We start from the raw sequence: 20,700 nt of genomic DNA, 5'->3' as shown, positions 1-20,700 counted from the left end.
CGGAGACATCTTATGTGTAAGTAATACGCAACTGTAATTATTTGTTTATATTGACAAATACTGTGTTTTAGACTGAATATTTGGTCAATTATTAGTTACATGAAACTAGTAGTAGCTGCTTGCTCCCAGTAGCATACAGCATAGCTTACCATGTTTACTTTGGTAAATGACTACTAAAATACAAGAAATAACATGTAGATGTTAACTGACTGTGCAGCTTTGCACAAGTAAACAGGCTGCAGGACTGTTTGTATTGCACATTATATCACACACAAACATGTTGCAGGACCACTTCTATCGCACATATCACACACAATTAAACACGGAGCAGGGACCGCTTGTATCGCACATGGTAATACACACAAGTAAACACGATGCATGGACCGCTTGTATCGCACATGATATTACACACAAGTAAACACGATGCGGGACCACTTACTGTCGCACATGATATCACACACAAGTAAACAGGCTGTAGGACTGTTTGTATTACTCATGATATCACACACAAATAAACATGCTGCAGGACCGCTTGTATCGCACATGATATCACACACAAGTAAACACTATTCAATTAAACACGCTGCAGGACCGCTTGTATCGCACATGATATCACACACAAGTAAACACTATTTATTCAATTAAACACGCTGCAGGACCGCTTGTATCGCACATGATATCACACACAAGTAAACACTATTTATTCAATTAAACACGCTGCAGGACTGTTTGTATTGCACATGATATCACACACAAACATGTTGCAGGACCACTTCTATCGCACATTATATCACACACAAGTAAACACGGTGCAGGGACCGCTTGTATCGCACATGGTAATACACACAAGTAAACACGCTGCAGGACCGCTTATATCGCACATGATATCACACACAAGTAAACACGATGCATGGACCGCTTGTATCGCACATGATATTACACACAAGTAAACACGATGCGGGACCACTTACTATCGCACATGATATCACACACAAGTAAACAGGCTGTAGGACTGTTTGTATTACTCATGATATCACACACAAATAAACATGTTGCAGGACCGCTTGTATCGCACATGATATCACACACAAGTAAACACTATTTATTCAATTAAACATGCTGCAGGACTGCTTGTATCGCACATGATATCACACACAAATAAACACTATTTATTCAATTAAACACTCTGCAGGACAGCTTGTATCGCACATGATATCACACACAAGTAAACACTATTTATTCAATTAAACACGCTGCAGGACCGCTTGTATCGCACATGATATCACACACAAGTAAACACTATTTATTCAATTAAACAAGCTGCAGGACCGGTTGTATCGCACATGATATCACACACAAGTAAACACTATTTATTCAATTAAACACGCGGCAGGACCGCTTGTATCGCACATGATATCACACACAAGTAAACACTTATTTATTCAATTAAACACGCAGCAGGACCGCTTGTATCGCACATGATATCACACACAAGTAAACACTATTTATTCTAATAAACATGTTGCAGGACCGCTTGTATCGCACATGATATCACACAAGTAAAGACTATTTATTCAAATAAACACGCTGCAGGATTGCTTGTATCGCACATTATATCACACACAAGTAAATACTATTCAATTAAACACGCTGTAGGACCGCTTGTATCGCACATAATATCACACACAAGTAAACACTATTTATTCAATTAAACACTCTGCAGGACTGCTTGTATCGCACATGATAAACATTGATTGATTGATTGATATCACACACACAAGTAAACACTATTTATTCAATTAAACACGCTGCAGGACCGCTTGTATCGCACGTGATATCACACACAAGTAAACACTATTTATTCAATTAAGCACGCTGCAGGACCGCTTGTATCGCACATGATATCACACACAAGTAAACACTATTTATTCAATTAAACACGCTGCAGGACCGCTTGTATCGCACACGATACCACACACAAGTAAACACTATTTAATTAAACACTCTGCAGGACCGCTTGTATCGCACATGATATCACACACAAGTAAACACTATTTATTCAATTAAACACGCTGCAGGACCGCTTGTATCGCACATGATATCACACACAAGTAAACACTATTTATTCAATTAAACACGCTGCAGGACCGCTTGTATCGCACATGATATCACACACAAGTAAACACTATTTATTCAATTAAACACTCTGCAGGACCGCTTGTATCACACACAAGTAAACACTATTCAATTAAACACGCTGGAGGACCGCTTGTATCGCACATGATATCACACACAAGTAAACACTATTTATTCAATTAAACACGCTGCAGGACCGCTTGTATCGCACATGATATCACACACAAGTAAACACTATTTATTCAATTAAACACGCTGCAGGACCGCTTGTATCACACATGATATCACACACAAGTAAACACTATTTATTCAATTAAACACGCTGCAGGACCGCTTGTATCGCACATGATATCACACACAAGTAAACACTATTTATTCAATTAAACACGCTGCAGGACCGCTTGTATCGCACATGATATCACACACAAGTAAACACTATTTATTCTAATAAACATGTTGCAGGACCGCTTGTATCGCACATGATATCACACAAGTAAAGACTATTTATTCAAATAAACACGCTGCAGGATTGCTTGTATCGCACATTATATCACACACAAGTAAATACTATTCAATTAAACACGCTGTAGGACCGCTTGTATCGCACATAATATCACACACAAGTAAACACTATTTATTCAATTAAACACTCTGCAGGACTGCTTGTATCGCACATGATATCACACACAAGTAAACACTATTTATTCAATTAAACACGCTGCAGGACCGCTTGTATCGGAGAGTTTACATGCAAGCAGATATCTACATCGGTATCTGTGTGGGACGCCCCTATTTCTGGGTAGATGGATGTTGCAAAGCGTGTGTGAGGAAGTGAAAGTAAGGTAGTATACTGTGCCATCAGAGACTACATGGACAGGTTACTGGACGAGACGGAGAGCGCCGCCTCCAGCAGGGCGGCGTCGCCTCCTCCCACCACGTCCAGCAGCAGCGCCAGCCACTCGGAGAAGGAGGACAGCAGCGGTCACAATGGTGAGTCCACCACCATCACACCCAACACATGCTTTGATTGGTATTGCACTTGACTGTTCAATAACACGTCTCAAAGTGCTCATCAGTCCGTCAAAATTGATAGTAGGGAGTACATGCTAAGCCACACCCCCTTGCTTACTGTTGCCCTAAGCCACACCCCCTTTATGACCTCTTGAAAAAAGAAAGCCCAGGAGAGAAATATATAAATGAGTTGAAATCTAACTTGCTGTGATGATATTCCCTCAGCTGTCACAGGAAATGTATTTAACACTTAGTAAGCTCTTAAAAATCATATTTAACACTTAGTAAGCTCTCAAAAATCATATTTAACACTTAATAAGCTCTTAAAAATCGTATTTAACACTTAGTAAGCTCTTGAAAATCATATTTAACACTTAGTAAGCTCTTAAAAATCACATTTAACACTTAGTAAGCTCTTAAAAATCATATTTAACACTTAGTAAGCTCTTAAAAATCATATTTAACACTTAGTAAGCTCTTAAAAATCATATTTAACACTTAGTAAGCTCTTAAAAATCATATTTAACACTTAGTAAGCTCTTAAAAATCATATTTAACACTTAGTAAGCTCTTAAAAATCATATTTAACACTTAGTAAGCTCTTAAAAATCCTGAATATGTAAGAAATGCTTCATAAAGTGTAAGCAAATATTGCCAAGTGAGAACATGTAAACATACAGAAACCTGACAAGAACTATTTTCTGCAGCTTTAGTTGCAGGAAGTTACAGCTGTGCTCTAAAGGGTGAGCTAAGGTGGTGCGGTATTAGCACTCTTGCCTTGCATCATGTACAGACCACATTGGTCTGACTACAGTCTCTTTGGAAACGTCCAAAAACTGTTTAGGTTACTTTTCATCTTTTTTCCACAATATACATACTTTATATGTACTTATATACATATATATATATATATAAAGTATATATATATATATATATATATATAATGTATATATATATATATATAAAATGTATATGTGTATGTATGTATGTATACATACATATATGTATATATACATATGTATACATATATATACATATATGTATACATATGTATACATATATGTATACATATGAATACATATATGTATACATATATATGTGTATGCATATATATATATATATATATATATATACATATATGTATACATACATATATGTATATACACACATGTGTATATGTATGTATATACACACATGTGTATATGTATGTATATACACACATGTGTATATGTATGTATATACACATGTGTGTATATATATATATATTTATATATATGTGTATATATGCTCCTCTCTGAGCTGCCACCTTACCGTGGTAGAGGAGTTTGCGTGTCCCAATGATCCTAGGAGCTATGTTGTCCGGGGGCTTCCATGCCCCCTGTTAGGGTCTCCCAAGACAAACAGGTCCTAGGTGAGGGATCAGACAAAGAGCAGCTCGAAGACTTCTATGGAAATACAAGAACCGAGACTCAGATTTCCCTCGCCCGGACGCGGGTCACCGGGGCCCCGCTCTGGAGCCAGGCCCGGAGTTGGGGAACGACGGCGAGCGCCTGGTGGCCGGGCCTGTCCCCATGGGGCCCGGCCGGGCACAGCCCGAAGAGGCAATGTGGGTCCCCCCTCCAATGGGCTCACCACCCATAGCAGGGGCCATAGAGGTCGGGTGCAATGTGAGCTGGGCGTCAGCCGAAGGCAGGGCACTTGGCGGTCCGATCCTCGGCTACAGAAGCTAGCTCTTGGGACGTGGAACGTCACCTCGCTGGGGGGGAAGGAGCCTGAGCTAGTGCGCGAGGTGGAGAAGTTCCGGCTAGATATAGTCGGACTCACTTCGACGCACAGCAAGGGCTCCGGAACCAGTTCTCTCGAGAGGGGATGGACTCTCTTCCACTCTGCCGTTGCCGGCAGTGAGAGGCGACGGGCTGGGGTGGCAATTCTTGTTGCCCCCCGGCTCAGAACCTGCATGTTGGAGTTCAACCCGGTGGACGAGAGGGTAGCTTCCCTCCGCCTTCGGGTGGGGGGACGGGTCCTGACTGTTGTTTGCGTTTACGCGCCAAACAGCAGCTCAGAGTACCCACCCTTTTTGGATTCACTCGAGGGAGTACTTGAGGGTGCTCCCCCGGGTGATTCCCTCGTTCTACTGGGGGACTTCAACGCTCATATTGGCAACGACAGTGAAACCTGGAGAGGCGTGATTGGTAAGAATGGCCGCCCGGATCTGAACCCGAGTGGTGTTTTGTTATTGGACTTTTGTGCCCGTCACGGATTGTCCATAACGAACACCATGTTCAAGCATAAGGGTGTCCATATGTGCACTTGGCACCAGGACACCCGGGGCCGCAGTTCCATGATCAACTTTGTAGTTGTGTCATCGGATTTGCGGCCTCATGTTTTGGACACTCTGGTAAAGAGAGGGGCGGAGCTTTCTACCGATCACCACCTGGTGGTGAGTTGGCTGCGATGGTGGGGGAGGATGCCGGACAGACCTGGCAGGCCCAAACGCATTGTGAGGGTTTGCTGGGAACGTCTGGCAGAGTCTCCTGTCAGGGAGAGTTTCAATTCCCACCTCCGGAAGAACTTTCAACATGTCACGAGGGAGGTGCTGGACATTGTGTCTGAATGGACCATGTTCCGCACCTCTATTGTCGAGGCGGCTGATTGGAGCTGTGGCCGCAAGGTAGTTGGTGCCTGTCGTGGCGGAAATCCTAGAACCCGTTGGTGGACACCAGCGGTGAGGGATGCCGTCAAGCTGAAGGAGTCCTATCGGGTTCTTTTGGCTCATAGGACTCCTGAGGCAGCGGACAGGTACCGACAGGCCAAACGGTGTGCGGCTTCAGCGGTCGCGGAGGCAAAAACTCGGACATGGGAGAAGTTCGGGGAAGCCATGGAAAACGACTTCCGGACGGCTTGGAAGCGATTCTGGACCACCATCCGCCACCTCAGGAGAAGGGTAAGCAGTGCACTATCAACACCGTGTATGGTGAGGATGGTGTTCTGCTGACCTCGACTGCGGATGTTGTGGATCGGTGGAGGGAATACTTCGAAGACCTCCTCAATCCCACCAACACGTCTTCCTATGAGGAAGCAGTGCGTGGGGAATCTGTGGTGGGCTCTCCTATTTCTGGGGCTGAGGTTGCTGAGGTAGTTAAAAAGCTCCTCGGTGGCAAGGCCCCGGGGGTGGATGAGATACGCCCGGAGTTCCTTAAGGCTCTGGATGCTGTGGGGCTGTCTTGGTTGACAAGACTCTGCAGCATCGCGTGGACATCGGGGGCAGTACCTCTGGATTGGCAGACCGGGGTGGTGGTTCCTCTCTTTAAGAAGGGTAACCGGAGGGTGTGTTCTAACTATCGTGGGATCACACTCCTCAGCCTTCCCGGTAAGGTCTATTCAGGTGTGCTGGAGAGGAGGCTACGCCGGATAGTCGAACCTCGGATTCAGGAGGAACAGTGTGGTTTTCGTCCTGGTCGTGGAACTGTGGACCAGCTCTATACTCTCGGCAGGGTCCTTGAGGGTGCATGGGAGTTTGCCCAACCAGTCTACATGTGTTTTGTGGACTTGGAGAAGGCATTCGACCGTGTCCCTCGGGAAGTCCTGTGGGGAGTGCTCAGAGAGTATGGGGTATCGGACTGTCTGATTGTGGCGGTCCGCTCCCTGTATGATCAGTGCCAGAGCTTGGTCCGCATTGCCGGCAGTAAGTCGGACACGTTTCCAGTGAGGGTTGGACTCCGCCAAGGCTGCCCTTTGTCACCCATTCTGTTCATAACTTTTATGGACAGAATTTCTAGGCCCAGTCAAGGCATTGAGGGGATCCGGTTTAGTGGCTGCAGGATTAGGTCTCTGCTTTTTGCAGATGATGTGGTACTGATGGCTTCATCTGGCCAGGATCTTCAGCTCTCACTGGATCGGTTCACAGCTGAGTGTGAAGCGACTGGGATGAGAATCAGCACCTCCAAGTCCGAGTCCATGGTTCTCGCCCGGAAAAGGGTGGAGTGCCATCTCCGGGTTGGGGAGGAGATCTTGCCCCAAGTGGAGGAGTTCAAGTACCTCGGAGTCTTGTTCATGAGTGAGGGAAGAGTGGATCGTGAGATCGACAGGCGGATCGGTGCGGCGTCTTCAGTAATGCGGACGCTGTATCGGTCTGTTGTGGTAAAGAAGGAGCTGAGCCGCAAGGCAAAGCTCTCAATTTACCAGTCGATCTACGTTCCCATCCTCACCTATGGTCATGAGCTTTGGGTTATGACCGAAAGGACAAGATCACGGGTACAAGCGGCCGAAATGAGTTTCCTCCGCCAGGTGGCGGGTCTCTCTCTTAGAGATAGGGTGAGAAGCTCTGTCATCCGGGAGGAGCTCAAAGTAAAGCCACTGCTCCTCCACATGGAGAGGAGTCAGATGAGGTGGTTCGGGCATCTGGTCAGGATGCCACCCGAACGCCTCCCTAGGGAGGTGTTTAGGGCACGTCCGACCGGTAAGAGGCCACGGGGAAGACCCAGGACACGTTGGGAAGACTATGTCTCCCGGTTGGCCTGGGAACGCCTCGGGATCCCCCGGGAAGAGCTGGACGAAGTGGCTGGGGAGAGGGAAGTCTGGGCTTCCCTGCTTAGGCTGCTGCCCCCGCGACCCGACCTCGGAATAGCGGAGGAAGATGGATGGATGAGTGTGTATATATGTAAATGTGCATAGACATATATAATGTATATATACACATATATATGTATATATATATATAATGTATATACATATGTATAATGTATATATACATATATATACATAATACATATGTATATACATTATATATATATACATATATGTGTATATATATATACATACTACATATTGCTCACCAATAAATACTACTCATTGCTCAGTAATGATAGTTTAATGATGATGTAGTTAAATAACGACATAGTTTAATGACAGTAGTCTAACGATAGTTTAATGACGTAGTTTTAATAGCGATAATTTAATTATGGTAGTTTAATGACAGTAGTAGAATGAGGGTAGTTTAATAGTGATGATGATACAGTTGAATAAGAATAAAGTGCATATATCTGTGGTTTTTAAAGGTTCTTGTCCTTCCTTCCTCTCCAGGTCTGAGTTGTGGCCACGTGGGAGATGGTCTACATCTGGTCCCGGCCCACCAAGTTAGACCTGAACCTCCACAGTCTAATGGACCGTCGGGTGACGCCCCGCCCCCCACCTCAGACCACACCTCCAACGGCTGCGAGCACCACGCTTCTCCAGAACCGCCTGTGGATCACAAAGACTTGGACTACACAGACCTGGACCACAGAGACACGGACCACCGAGTGGTGGACCTCAGAGACGTGGACCACGACAGGCCGGCTAAGAGGTTGAAGATGGAGGCGGAGCCTTTGTTCCAAGTGGAACCTTCCAGAACACACCAGAACTGAAGGCTGGATTTCACCCTAATTGGAAACCAAGCAGACTGGGAGGACCAGAAGGTTCTGAGCCCGCCTTTGTAGCCACTTATTTTTCTACTCCAGATATTTATATTTTTAACCAAAAGTACCACAGGACTTTTAAAGGACGGCTGTTGTACACACACACACACACACACACACACTCGCACTTTGAAGGTGGAATGAACTAAGTCAGGTTTGTTTGAGGAGCAGCAGCTGACATCAGTGATGTCGTCACCGTATCGCCCAACTTTCTGCATCCTCACTTCCTGCTTCCTACACCAGACTGAATGTTTGTAAAACTTTCTTACCTTCCACAAAGGATCTATTTTTCTTCTCCGAGGACGTCGTCTTTGAAAAGGAAACCGTTCCATGGTTTTGCCTTTTCTTTGGAGCCCTCCAGCCAGAATGTTTAGTTGTGATTCTTCAAAGCCAGTGTGATGTACATGACACCTCAATAAAAGACTCAGAGTTCAAAAGTCATTTTAATCTTTCCAGACAAACAAGATGGACTTTTGCTTCACACCTTTTCTGTTGCAAGTCAGCACATGTTCATCATCAGCAAGTGTACTCAAGCACATGTTCATCATCAGCAAATGTACTCAAGCACATGTTCATCATCATCAAATGTACTCAAGCACATGTTCCTCATCATCAAATGTAGCACATGTTCCTCATCCTCAAGTGTACTCAAGCACATGTTCCTCATCAAATGTACTCAAGCACATGTTCATCATCACCATCAAATGTACTCAAGCACATGTTCATCACCATCAAATGTACTCAAGCACATCATCACCATCAAATGTACTCAAGCACATGTTCATCATCATCATCAAATGTACTCAAGCACATGTTCATCATCATCAAGTGTTCTTACTTTGCTGTGTGAAGGTGAGGTGAGAATACAACAGACTTCCTGCGATGCTGCACACACACAGGAAAAATGTCATGAGTGCAGTTTCACACTTTGTAAGGAGCAAAGTATTACTAGTTAGAAGTTTATCTTCACTCTTTCCTTTAGTGGACATTAGGGATCAAAAAGGTGAGTAAAGTTGTCAAATTAACTTGTGATTAATCACACAGATTAATCACGCAACATATTTGACAGTTCATGCTTCTTTATCGTAAACACCGATAAATAGACAATGACGGTAGTCCTTAAACTGTCAATATTAAACTACCATTATTAAACTATGACGTTATTAAACTCGTCATTAAACTATGACATCATTATTAAACTATGACATTGTCATTAAACTGATGTCATTATTTAACTACCACCGGTATTAAACTATGATGTCATTAAACTACCATCATCATTAAACTATGACGTCATTATTAAACTACCGTCGTTATTAAGCTGTTGTCATTACACTGACATCATTATTAAACGACCATTAAACTATGACGTCATTATTAAACTACCGTCGTCATTAAGCTGTTGTCATGACACTATGACAATTAAACGACCATTAAACTGACGTCATTAAACTATGACGTCATTAAACTGTGACGTCTCTATCAAACTACCGTTAAACTATGACGTAGGCATTAAACTATGATGTCATTATTAAACTACCACCGGTATTGAACTGTCATTAAACTATGACGTCATTTTTAAACTACCATCGTCGTTAAACTACTATCATTAAACTGTCATTATTAAACTACCGTTATTAAACCTGTAAATGAACTATGACATAATTAAACTACCACCATTAAACGATGACGTTGTCATTAAAATACCACCGGTATTAAACTATGACATCATTATTAAACTACCGTCGTTATTAAACTGTTGTCATTAAACGATTATTAAACTATGACGTCATTAAACTATGATGTCATTAAACTACCACCCGTATTAAACTGTCATTATTAAACTACCATCGTCATTAAACTATAACGTCATTATATTACCGTTATCAAACTATGATGTCATTATTAAACTCATTAAACTATTATGTCATTATTAAACTACCATCGTCATTAAATGTCATTAAACTATTATGTCATTATTAAACTACCATCGTCATTAAACTATGATGTCATTATTAAACTACCATCGTCATTAAACCATGACGTCATTAAATGAGTGTTAGTTCATGATGTAATGAGTGTTAGTTCATGATGTAATGAGTGTTAGTTCATGACGTAATGAGTGTTAGTTCATGACGTAATGAGTGTTAGTTCATGACGTAATGAGTGTTAGTTCATGACGTAATGAGTGTTAGTTCATGACGTAATGAGTGTTAGTTCATGACGTAATGAGTGTTAGTTCATGACGTAATGAGTGTTAGTTCATGACGTAATGAGTGTTAGTTCATGACGCAATGAGTGTTAGTTCATGACGTAATGAGTGTTAGTTCATGACGCAATGAGTGTTAGTTCATGACGTAATGAGTGTTAGTTCATGATGTAATGAGTGTTAGTTCATGATGTAATGAGTGTTAGTTCATGATGTAATGAGTGTTAGTTCATGACGTAATGAGTGTTAGTTCATGACGTAATGAGTGTTAGTTCATGACGTAATGAGTGTTAGTTCATGACGCAATGAGTGTTAGTTCATGACGCAATGAGTGTTAGTTCATGACGCAATGAGTGTTAGTTCATGACGCAATGAGTGTTAGTTCATGACGCAATGAGTGTTAGTTCATGACGCAATGAGTGTTAGTTCATGACGCAATGAGTGTTAGTTCATGACGTAATGAGTGTTAGTTCATGACGTAATGAGTGTTAGTTCATGATGTAATGAGTGTTAGTTCATGATGTAATGAGTGTTAGTTCATGATGTAATGAGTGTTAGTTCATGATGTAATGAGTGTTAGTTCATGATGTAATGAGTGTTAGTTCATGATGTAATGAGTGTTAGTTCATGATGTAATGAGTGTTAGTTCATGACGTAATGAGTGTTAGTTCATGACGTAATGAGTGTTAGTTCATGACGTAATGAGTGTTAGTTCATGACGTAATGAGTGTTAGTTGATGACGTAATGAGTGTTAGTTCATGACGTAATGAGTGTTAGTTGATGACGTAATGAGTGTTAGTTCATGACGTAATGAGTGTGGTGTGTTGTGATCAAGTGAAAGTTCATTAGCTGACTTGAGTAGTTGTCTGTGAGGACGTGAATGTGAGACATTGTGTCTTACCTCACGTTCAAACCAAGGAAGTTAGTCCAGGAGAAGATGTAGTCCCCACCCAGGACCATCCCCACGTAGGTGACCAGAACATTCTGCAACAGGTGTACCGGCGGTCAGTGGCAGGACTTGAGGGGGCGGAGTCAACACCTCACCTTGACGCAGCCCACGATGGAGGTGGTGAGAGCAGAGTTGTGGTGCGTGCACGTCATCACAGACAGCATCAACACAAACCTGGACACACCAGACTGTTGGTTGCTGAAGGTGAGGACAAGATGGAGGACACCCGGACTTACCCCATGACACACGAGAGGAAAAACTGTGTAGCAAACATCCAGTCAGACCATCCTGGGAAGTCCAGACCCTGAACACACCAGTTTTATTAGCACATGGACTCCACAATGAAGCATTATTAGCACATGGACTCCACAATGAAGCATTATTAGCACATGGACTCCACAATGAAGCATTATTAGCACATGGACTCCACAATGAAGCATTATTAGCACATGGACTCCACAATGAGGCATTATTAGCACATGGACTCCACAATGAAGCATTATTAGCACATGGACTCCACAATGAAGCATTATTAGCACATGGACTCCACAATGAAGCATTATTAGCACATGGACTCCACAATGAAGCATTATTAGCACATGGACTCCACAATGAAGCATTATTAGCACATGGACTCCACAATGAAGCATTATTAGCACATGGACTCCACAATGAAGCATTATTAGCACATGGACTCCACAATGAAGCATTATTAGCACATGGACTCCACAATGAAGCATTATTAGCACATTGACTCCACAATGAAGCATTATTAGCACATTGACCCCACAATGAAGCATTATTAGCACATGGACTCCACAATGAAGCATTATTAGCACATGGACTCCACAATGAAGCATTATTAGCACATGGACTCCACAATGAGGCATTATTAGCACATGGACTCCTCAATGAAGCATTATTAGCACATGGACTCCACAATGAAGCATTATTAGCACATGGACTCCACAATGAAGCATTATTAGCACATGGACTCCACAATGAGGCATTATTAGCACATGGACTCCACAATGAAGCATTATTAGCACATGGACTCCACAATGAAGCATTATTAGCACATGGACTCCACAATGAAGCATTATTAGCACATTGACTCCACAATGAAGCATTATTAGCACATTGACCCCACAATGAAGCATTATTAGCACATGGACTCCACAATGAAGCATTATTAGCACATGGACTCCACAATGAGGCATTATTAGCACATGGACTCCACAATGAAGCATTATTAGCACATGGACTCCACAATGAAGCATTATTAGCACATGGACTCCACAATGAGGCATTATTAGCACATGGACTCCACAATGAAGCATTATTAGCACATGGACTCCAATATGAAGCATTATTAGCACATTGACCCCACAATGAAGCATTATTAGCACATTGACCCCACAATGAAGCATTATTAGCACATGGACTCCACAATGAAGCATTATTAGCACATGGACTCCACAATGAAGCATTACTAGCACATGGACTCCACAATGAAGCATTATTAGCACATGGACTCCACAATGAAGCATTATTAGCACATGGACTCCACAATGAGGCATTATTAGCACATGGACTCCACAATGAAGCATTATTAGCACATGGACTCCACAATGAAGCCTTATTAGCACATGGACTCCACAATGAAGCATTATTAGCACATGGACTCCACAATGAGGCATTATTAGCACATGGACTCCACAATGAAGCATTATTAGTACATGGACTCCACAATGAAGCATTATTAGCATATGGACTCCACAATGAAGCATTATTAGCACATGGACTCCACAATGAGGCATTATTAGCACATGGACTCCACAATGAGGCATTATTAGCACATGGACTCCACAATGAAGCATTATTAGCATATGGACTCCACAATGAAGCATTATTAGCACATTGACTCCACTATGAAGCATTATTAGCACATGGACTCCACCATGAAGCATTATTAGCACATGGACTCCACAATGAAGCATTATTAGCACATGGACTCCACAATGAGGCATTATTAGCACATGGACTCCACAATGAAGCATTATTAGCACATGGACTCCACAATGAGGCATTATTAGCACATGGACTCCACAATGAGGCATTATTAGCACATGGACTCCACAATGAAGCATTATTAGCACATGGACTCCACAATGAAGCATTATTAGCACATGGACTCCACAATGAAGCATTATTAGCACATGGACTCCACAATGAGGCATTGTTAGCACATGGACTCCACAATGAAGCATTATTAGCACATGGACTCCACAATGAAGCATTATTAGCACATGGACTCCACAATGAGGCATTATTAGCACATGGACTCCACAATGAAGCATTATTAGCACATGGACTCCACAATGAAGCATTATTAGCACATGGACTCCACAATGAGGCATTATTAGCACATGGACTCCACAATGAGGCATTATTAGCACATGGACTCCACAATGAAGCATTATTAGCACATGGACTCCACAATGAGGCATTATTAGCACACGGACTCCACAATGAAGCATTATTAGCAGTTATTTAGTTTGAACAGTAACACTGTGTGATGAAGTGATTCTTAGGTGTACCACCAGATGGAGCCAGAGTTGGAGGGTCACTGTGGTGTGACAAGAGCACCAACCTTGGCCAGGTCTCCTGTGTACCAGGTGTAGACCAGTGTGGGCGGGACCATGATGACAGCGTTGTAGTACAGCAGTCCAAAGGTGTTCAAGTCCTGGGAGAGCAACAGAGGAGTGACTAGTGCAGGTGTGCTCACCTGTGTGTTCACTTCCTTCTTGACATAGTCAGCAGGTAGTTGAGTGACTAGTGCAGGTGTGCTCACCTGTGTGTTCACTTCCTTCTTGACATAGTCAGCAGGTAGTTGAGTGACTAGTGCAGGTGTGCTCACCTGTGAGTTGAGTTTCTTCTTGACATAAACACCAGTGGCTGCAGTCAGCAGGTTGTTGATCATGATGAAGGTGTATCCTGGTGTGTCAAAGGTGAGGTCGGTGCTGCACACACACACACACACACACACACACACACACACACACACACAGACACACACACACACACCAGGTGAGTGGCGGACATGATGATGTAATCACAGACAGGTTGACTCACCTGGCAGCAATCCCAGCTCCCAGCAACATGGTCACCACGCTGACTTGGATGCTCCGTGAGTACCACTTCCTGTTGGAGGTGACACAACCTGATGACTCAGCATTATTACTCCATAAGTAGTATTATTATTACTACATTGTTATTATTATTACTTAGATAGTATTACTCCATTAGTACTAGTATTAGTCATTAGTATTATTATTATTACTCCATTAGTACTAGTATTAGTCATTAGTATTATTATTATTATTACTCCATTAGTACTAGTATTACTCCATTATTGCTTTGATATCATTACTCCATTGGTACTGGTATTACTCCATTATTACTTTGGTATTATTGCTCCATTAGTACTAGTATTACTCCATCATTACTTTGATATCATTACTCCATTAGTACTAGTATTGCTCCATTATTACTTTGATATCATTACTCCATTGGTACTGGTATTGCTCCATTGTTGCTTTGATATCATTACTCCATTGGTACTATTATTACTCCATTATTACTTTGATATCATTACTCCATTAGTACTAGTATTACTCCATCATTACTTTGATAGTATTACTTCATTGGTACTAGTATCACTCCATTATTATTACTTTGATATCATTACTCCATTGGTACCAGTATTACTCCATTATTACTTTGGTATCATTACTCCATTAGTACTAACACTACTCCATTATTATAATTATTACTTTGATATTATTACTCCATTATTGATGCACCGTGAGTACCACTTCCTGTTGGAGATGACACCTTCTGATGACTCAGCATTATTACTCCATTAGTACCAGCACTACTCCATTATTATAATCATTACTTTGATATTATTACTCCATTATTGATGCACCGTGAGTACCACTTCCTGTTGGAGATGACACCATCTGATGACTCAGCATTATTACTCCATTAGTACTAGCATTACTGCATTATTATTATTACTTTGATATTATTACTCCATTATTGATGCACCGTGAGTACCACTTCCTGTTGGAGATGACACCATCTGATGACTCAGCATTATTACTCCATTAGTACTAGCATTACTGCATTATTATTATTATTGTTACTTTGATATTATTACTCCATTATTGATGCACTGTGAGTACCACTTCCTTTCGGAGATGACACCTACAGTTGTTACTCCATTATTACTACCATTGCTCCATTATAACTTTGCTTATATTACTCATTAGTACTAGCATTGCTCATTATTATTACTACTTTGGTATTACTCCATTATTGGAGCACCGCGAGTACCACTTCCTGATGGAGATTTAACCTTCTGATGACTCAGCATTATTACTCCTTTAGTATTAGCATTATTATTACTCCATTAGTACTAGCATTATTACTCCATTAGTATTATCATTACACCATTAGTATTAATATTATTACTCTATTAGTATTACTGCTATTGTTACTCCATTACTTTTATTATTACTAATACTCAATTGGTATTAACATTATTATTCCATTAGTATAAGCATTATTATTATCAAATATTATTCCTCCATTAGTACTATTATTGTTACTCCATTAGAACTATTATTACTCCATTAGCATGTTGATATTATTACTACATTAGTATTATTCCTCCATTAGTAGTATTATTGTTACTCCATTAGAACGATTATTACTCCATTGGCATTATCGTGTTGATGTTATTACTATATTAGTATTATTACTCCATTAGTAGTAGTATTATGCCATTATTATTACTTCAGTATTTGTAGTATGATTACTATTACTTCATTAGTATCATTCTGTCACTCCATTATTATCAGTATTTGTACTATTATCATCATCAGTGTTATTACTTCAATATTATTACTCCATTATTGTATCAGTATTATTCCTTGATTGTTATCAGTATTATTACTCAATTATCATCAGTATTCCTTGATTATTGTTATCAGTATTATTACTCCATTATTATCATCATTATTATTCCTTGATTATTGTCATCAGTAGTATTACTCCATTATTATCACCAGTATTATTACTTCATTGTTATCATCTGTATTATTACTTGATTATTGTTATCAGTATTATTACTCCATTATTATCATCAGTATTATTACTCCATTATTAAACTCAGTATTATTCCTTGATTATTGTTATCAGTATTATTACTCCATTATCATCATCAGTATTATTCCTTGATTATTGTCATCAGTATTACTCCATTATTATCAGTATTATTACTCCTTCATTATCATCAGTATTATTCCTTGATCATTGTTATCAGTATTATTACTCCATTCTTATCATCAGTATTATTACTCAATTATTATCATCAGTATCATAACTTAATTATTGTCATCAGTATTATTACTCCATTATTATCATCATTATTATTACTCCTTTATTATCATCAGTATTAGTCCTTGATTATTTTTTATCAGTATTAAGACTTCATTATTATCATTAGTATTACTACTCCATTATTATCATTATCGTTATTACTTCATTATTGTCATCGGTATTATTACTCCATTATCATCAGTATTATTACTTCATTATTGTCATCAGTATTATTACTCCATCGTCGTCATCATCAGTATTACTCCATTATCATCATCATCAGTATTATTACTCCATTATTATCATCAGTATTATTACTCCATTATTATATCAGTATTGTTCCTTGATTATTGTCATCAGTATTACTCCATTATTATCATCAGTATTACTCCATTATCATCATCAGTATTATTACTTCATTATTATCATCAGTTTTATTACCCCATTATTATTATTATCATCAGTATTATCATTCATTTATTTTTACTCCATTATTATCAGCAGTATTATTACTCCATTATTATCATCATCAGTATTATTACTCCATTATTATCATCAGTATTATTACTCCATTATTATCATCAGTATTATTCCTTGATTATTGTCATCAGTAGTACAACTCCATTATCACCAGTATTATTACTCCATTATCATCACCAGTGTTATTACTCCATTATTATCATCAGTATTATTACTCCATTATCATCATCAGTATTATTACTTCGTTATTATCATCAGTTTTATTACCCCATTATTATTATTATTATCATCAGTATTATTACTCCATTATTATCATCATCATCAGTATTATTACTCCATTATTATCATCAGTATTATTACTCCATTATTATAATCATCAGTATTATTACTCCATTATTATATCAGTATTATTCCTTGATGATGATGATAATAATGGAGTAATAATACTGCTGATAATGGAGTAATACTACTGATGATAATAATAATAATGGGGTAATAAAACTGATGACAATAATCAAGGAATAATACTGATGATAATAATGGAGTAATAATACTGATGACTCATCAGTATTATTACTGATGAGTCATCAGTAATATTACTCCATTATCATCATCAGTATTACTCCATTATCATCATCAGTATTATTACTTCATTATTATCATCAGTATTATTACTCCATTATTATCATCAGTAATATTACTCTATTATTGTTATCAGTATTATTGCTTCATTGTCATCAGTATTATTCCTTGATTATTGTTATCAGTATTATTACTCCATTATAATCATCAGTATTACTACTCCATTATTATCATCAGTATTATTCCTTGATTATTGTCATCAGTATTATTACTCCATTATTATAATCAGTTATTACTACTCCATTAGTATGATTACTACTACTCCATTAGTAGTATCCCGTTACTCCATTATTATCAGTATTTGTACTTTATTATTATCAGTATTACTTCATTAGCATTACGCCATTATCAGCATCAGTATTATTACTACTCCATTATTGTTACCCCTTTATTAGTATTATTACTCCATTATTATTACGACATAATTTCTATTATTCCATTAGTATTATTACTCCATTATTATTATTCGTCCATTTTAATTATCACTCAATTGTTACTACTCTATTCTTATTACAACTTCATTATTAGTATTATTACTCCATTATTGGTATTATTATAACTCCATTAATAGTTTTATGCCATTATTATTCCAGTATTACTTCATTAGTATTATTACTCCATTATTATTAAATTATTACTCCATTGTTATTAGTCCATTTAAATCGTTACTAAATTGTTATTACTCTATTCTTATTACGACTTTGTTATTTGTATTGTTACTCCATTATTGGTATTTTTATAACTCCATTAATAGTATTATGCTATTATTATTCCAGTATTACTCCATTAGTATTATTACTCCATTGTTAGTGTTACACTATTATACATTTTCCAGTATTTGTAGTATAACTCCATTATTGCTATAATATTATTACTCCATTAATATCAGTATTTTTACGCCGTTAGTCAATTATTACTGCATTATTAGTATGATTGCACCTTCATTATTACTCCAGTATTTGTAGTATTACTCCATGATTTTTATTCCATTAGTATTATTCTATTATTATCAGTATTTTACTCCATTATTATCATCATCATCATCAGTATTATTACTTCATTATTATACCATTATTATTACTCTATTACTCAATTATCAGTATTTTATTCCATTATTATTATCATCATCATCATCATCAGTATTATTACTTCCTTATTATACCATTAGTATTATTCTATTACTCAATTTCAGTATTAATTATTATTACTCAATTTCAGTATTACTTCATTATTATTATTACTCCATCATCATCAGTATGATTACCACTAGTGAGTGTACTTACCTGAGCAAGATGACTTCACACACCATGGTGAACAAGATGCTGAACCTCCGTAGGACTGTGAACATAGGTAAGCTGACACACACACACACACACACACACACACACACACACACACACACACACACACACACACAGTAAACAGTTGATGAGTGAAAGATGTGAAAGTTTGACTATACACACAGAAAAGCCCTCCAGTATTGTTGACAAATGTGTGTGAGTGAGCATTACCACCTGCAGCACACCTTTATTCTTCTATTATTACTTAGCAGCTGTGAGGTTTAGAGTGTGTGTGGACATGATGATGATGTAGTTACTTTATTCTTCTATTACTTAGCAGCTGTGAGGTTTAGAGTGTGTGTGGACATGATGATGATGTAGTTACTTTATTCTTCTATTATTACTTAGCAGCTGTGAGGTTTAGAGTGTGTGTGGACATGATGATGATGTAGTTACTTTATTCTTCTATTATTACTTAGCAGCTGTGAGGTTTAGAGTGTGTGTGGCCATGATGATGATGTAGTTACTTTATTCTTCTATTACTTAGCAGCTGTGAGGTTTAGAGTGTGTGTGGACATGATGATGATGTAGTTACTTTATTCTTCTATTACTTAGCAGCTGTGAGGTTTAGAGTGTGTGTGGACATGATGATGATGTAGTTACTTTATTCTTCTATTACTTAGCAGCTGTGAGGTTTAGAGTGTGTGTGGACATGATGATGATGATGATGATGATGAGGTTACTTGAGACGTTGTGTCCCCAACAGTCCAGACATCTGATTGCCCACATGGAGCAGTGGCAGTGGAAACACCTGCACGGACAAATAAACACTCTTTTATTACTACTACATTACTAGTCTTACTCCCATTATTACTACTACATTACTAGTCTTACTCCCATTATTACTTTTTTTACTACTACATTACTAGTCTTACTCCCATTATTACTTTTATTACTACTACATTACTAGTCTTACTCCCATTATTACTACTACATACTAGTCTTACTCCCATTATTACTACTACATTACTAGTCTTACTCCCATTATTACTTTTATTACTACCACATTACTAGTCTTACTCCCATCA

At 39.0% G+C, this 20,700-nt stretch overlaps 2 protein-coding genes across 6 annotated transcripts in view; one reads left to right on the top strand and one right to left on the bottom strand.

Moving 5' to 3' along the window:
* Positions 1 to 9,157, top strand: part of mier1b (mesoderm induction early response 1b, transcriptional regulator) — a 48,338-nt gene extending 39,181 nt beyond the window's left edge. For 2 of the 5 annotated variants that reach the window (XM_062047096.1, XM_062047095.1), the window contains exons 12-13: positions 2,999 to 3,126; positions 8,230 to 9,137. In XM_062047096.1, the coding sequence (XP_061903080.1) occupies positions 2,999 to 3,126; positions 8,230 to 8,552 (451 nt within the window). In that variant the 3' untranslated portion in view covers positions 8,553 to 9,137. Of the gene's footprint in view, positions 1 to 2,998; positions 3,127 to 8,229 lie in introns of all 5 variants that reach the window. The other 3 variants (XM_062047094.1, XM_062047097.1, XM_062047093.1) reach the window with 3 other exon arrangements.
* LOC133650170 (nucleotide sugar transporter SLC35D2-like) overlaps positions 9,035 to 20,700 on the bottom strand; it is an 18,915-nt gene continuing 7,249 nt past the window's right edge. The window contains exons 4-12 of the mRNA XM_062047098.1: positions 20,356 to 20,423; positions 19,616 to 19,687; positions 14,898 to 14,966; positions 14,683 to 14,785; positions 14,416 to 14,508; positions 11,999 to 12,066; positions 11,858 to 11,936; positions 11,715 to 11,797; positions 9,035 to 9,488 (exon numbers count right to left, since the gene is read on the bottom strand). Coding sequence (XP_061903082.1) covers positions 9,428 to 9,488; positions 11,715 to 11,797; positions 11,858 to 11,936; positions 11,999 to 12,066; positions 14,416 to 14,508; positions 14,683 to 14,785; positions 14,898 to 14,966; positions 19,616 to 19,687; positions 20,356 to 20,423 — 696 coding nt within the window. The 3' untranslated portion in view covers positions 9,035 to 9,427. The remainder of the gene's footprint in view (positions 9,489 to 11,714; positions 11,798 to 11,857; positions 11,937 to 11,998; positions 12,067 to 14,415; positions 14,509 to 14,682; positions 14,786 to 14,897; positions 14,967 to 19,615; positions 19,688 to 20,355; positions 20,424 to 20,700) is intronic.

This window comes from Entelurus aequoreus, linkage group LG05 (assembly GCF_033978785.1).
Source record: "Entelurus aequoreus isolate RoL-2023_Sb linkage group LG05, RoL_Eaeq_v1.1, whole genome shotgun sequence".
Classification (NCBI taxonomy): Eukaryota; Metazoa; Chordata; class Actinopteri; order Syngnathiformes; family Syngnathidae; genus Entelurus; species Entelurus aequoreus.
The sequence above is the reverse complement of the archived record's forward strand: the minus strand, read 5'-3'. Positions and strand labels throughout refer to the sequence as shown.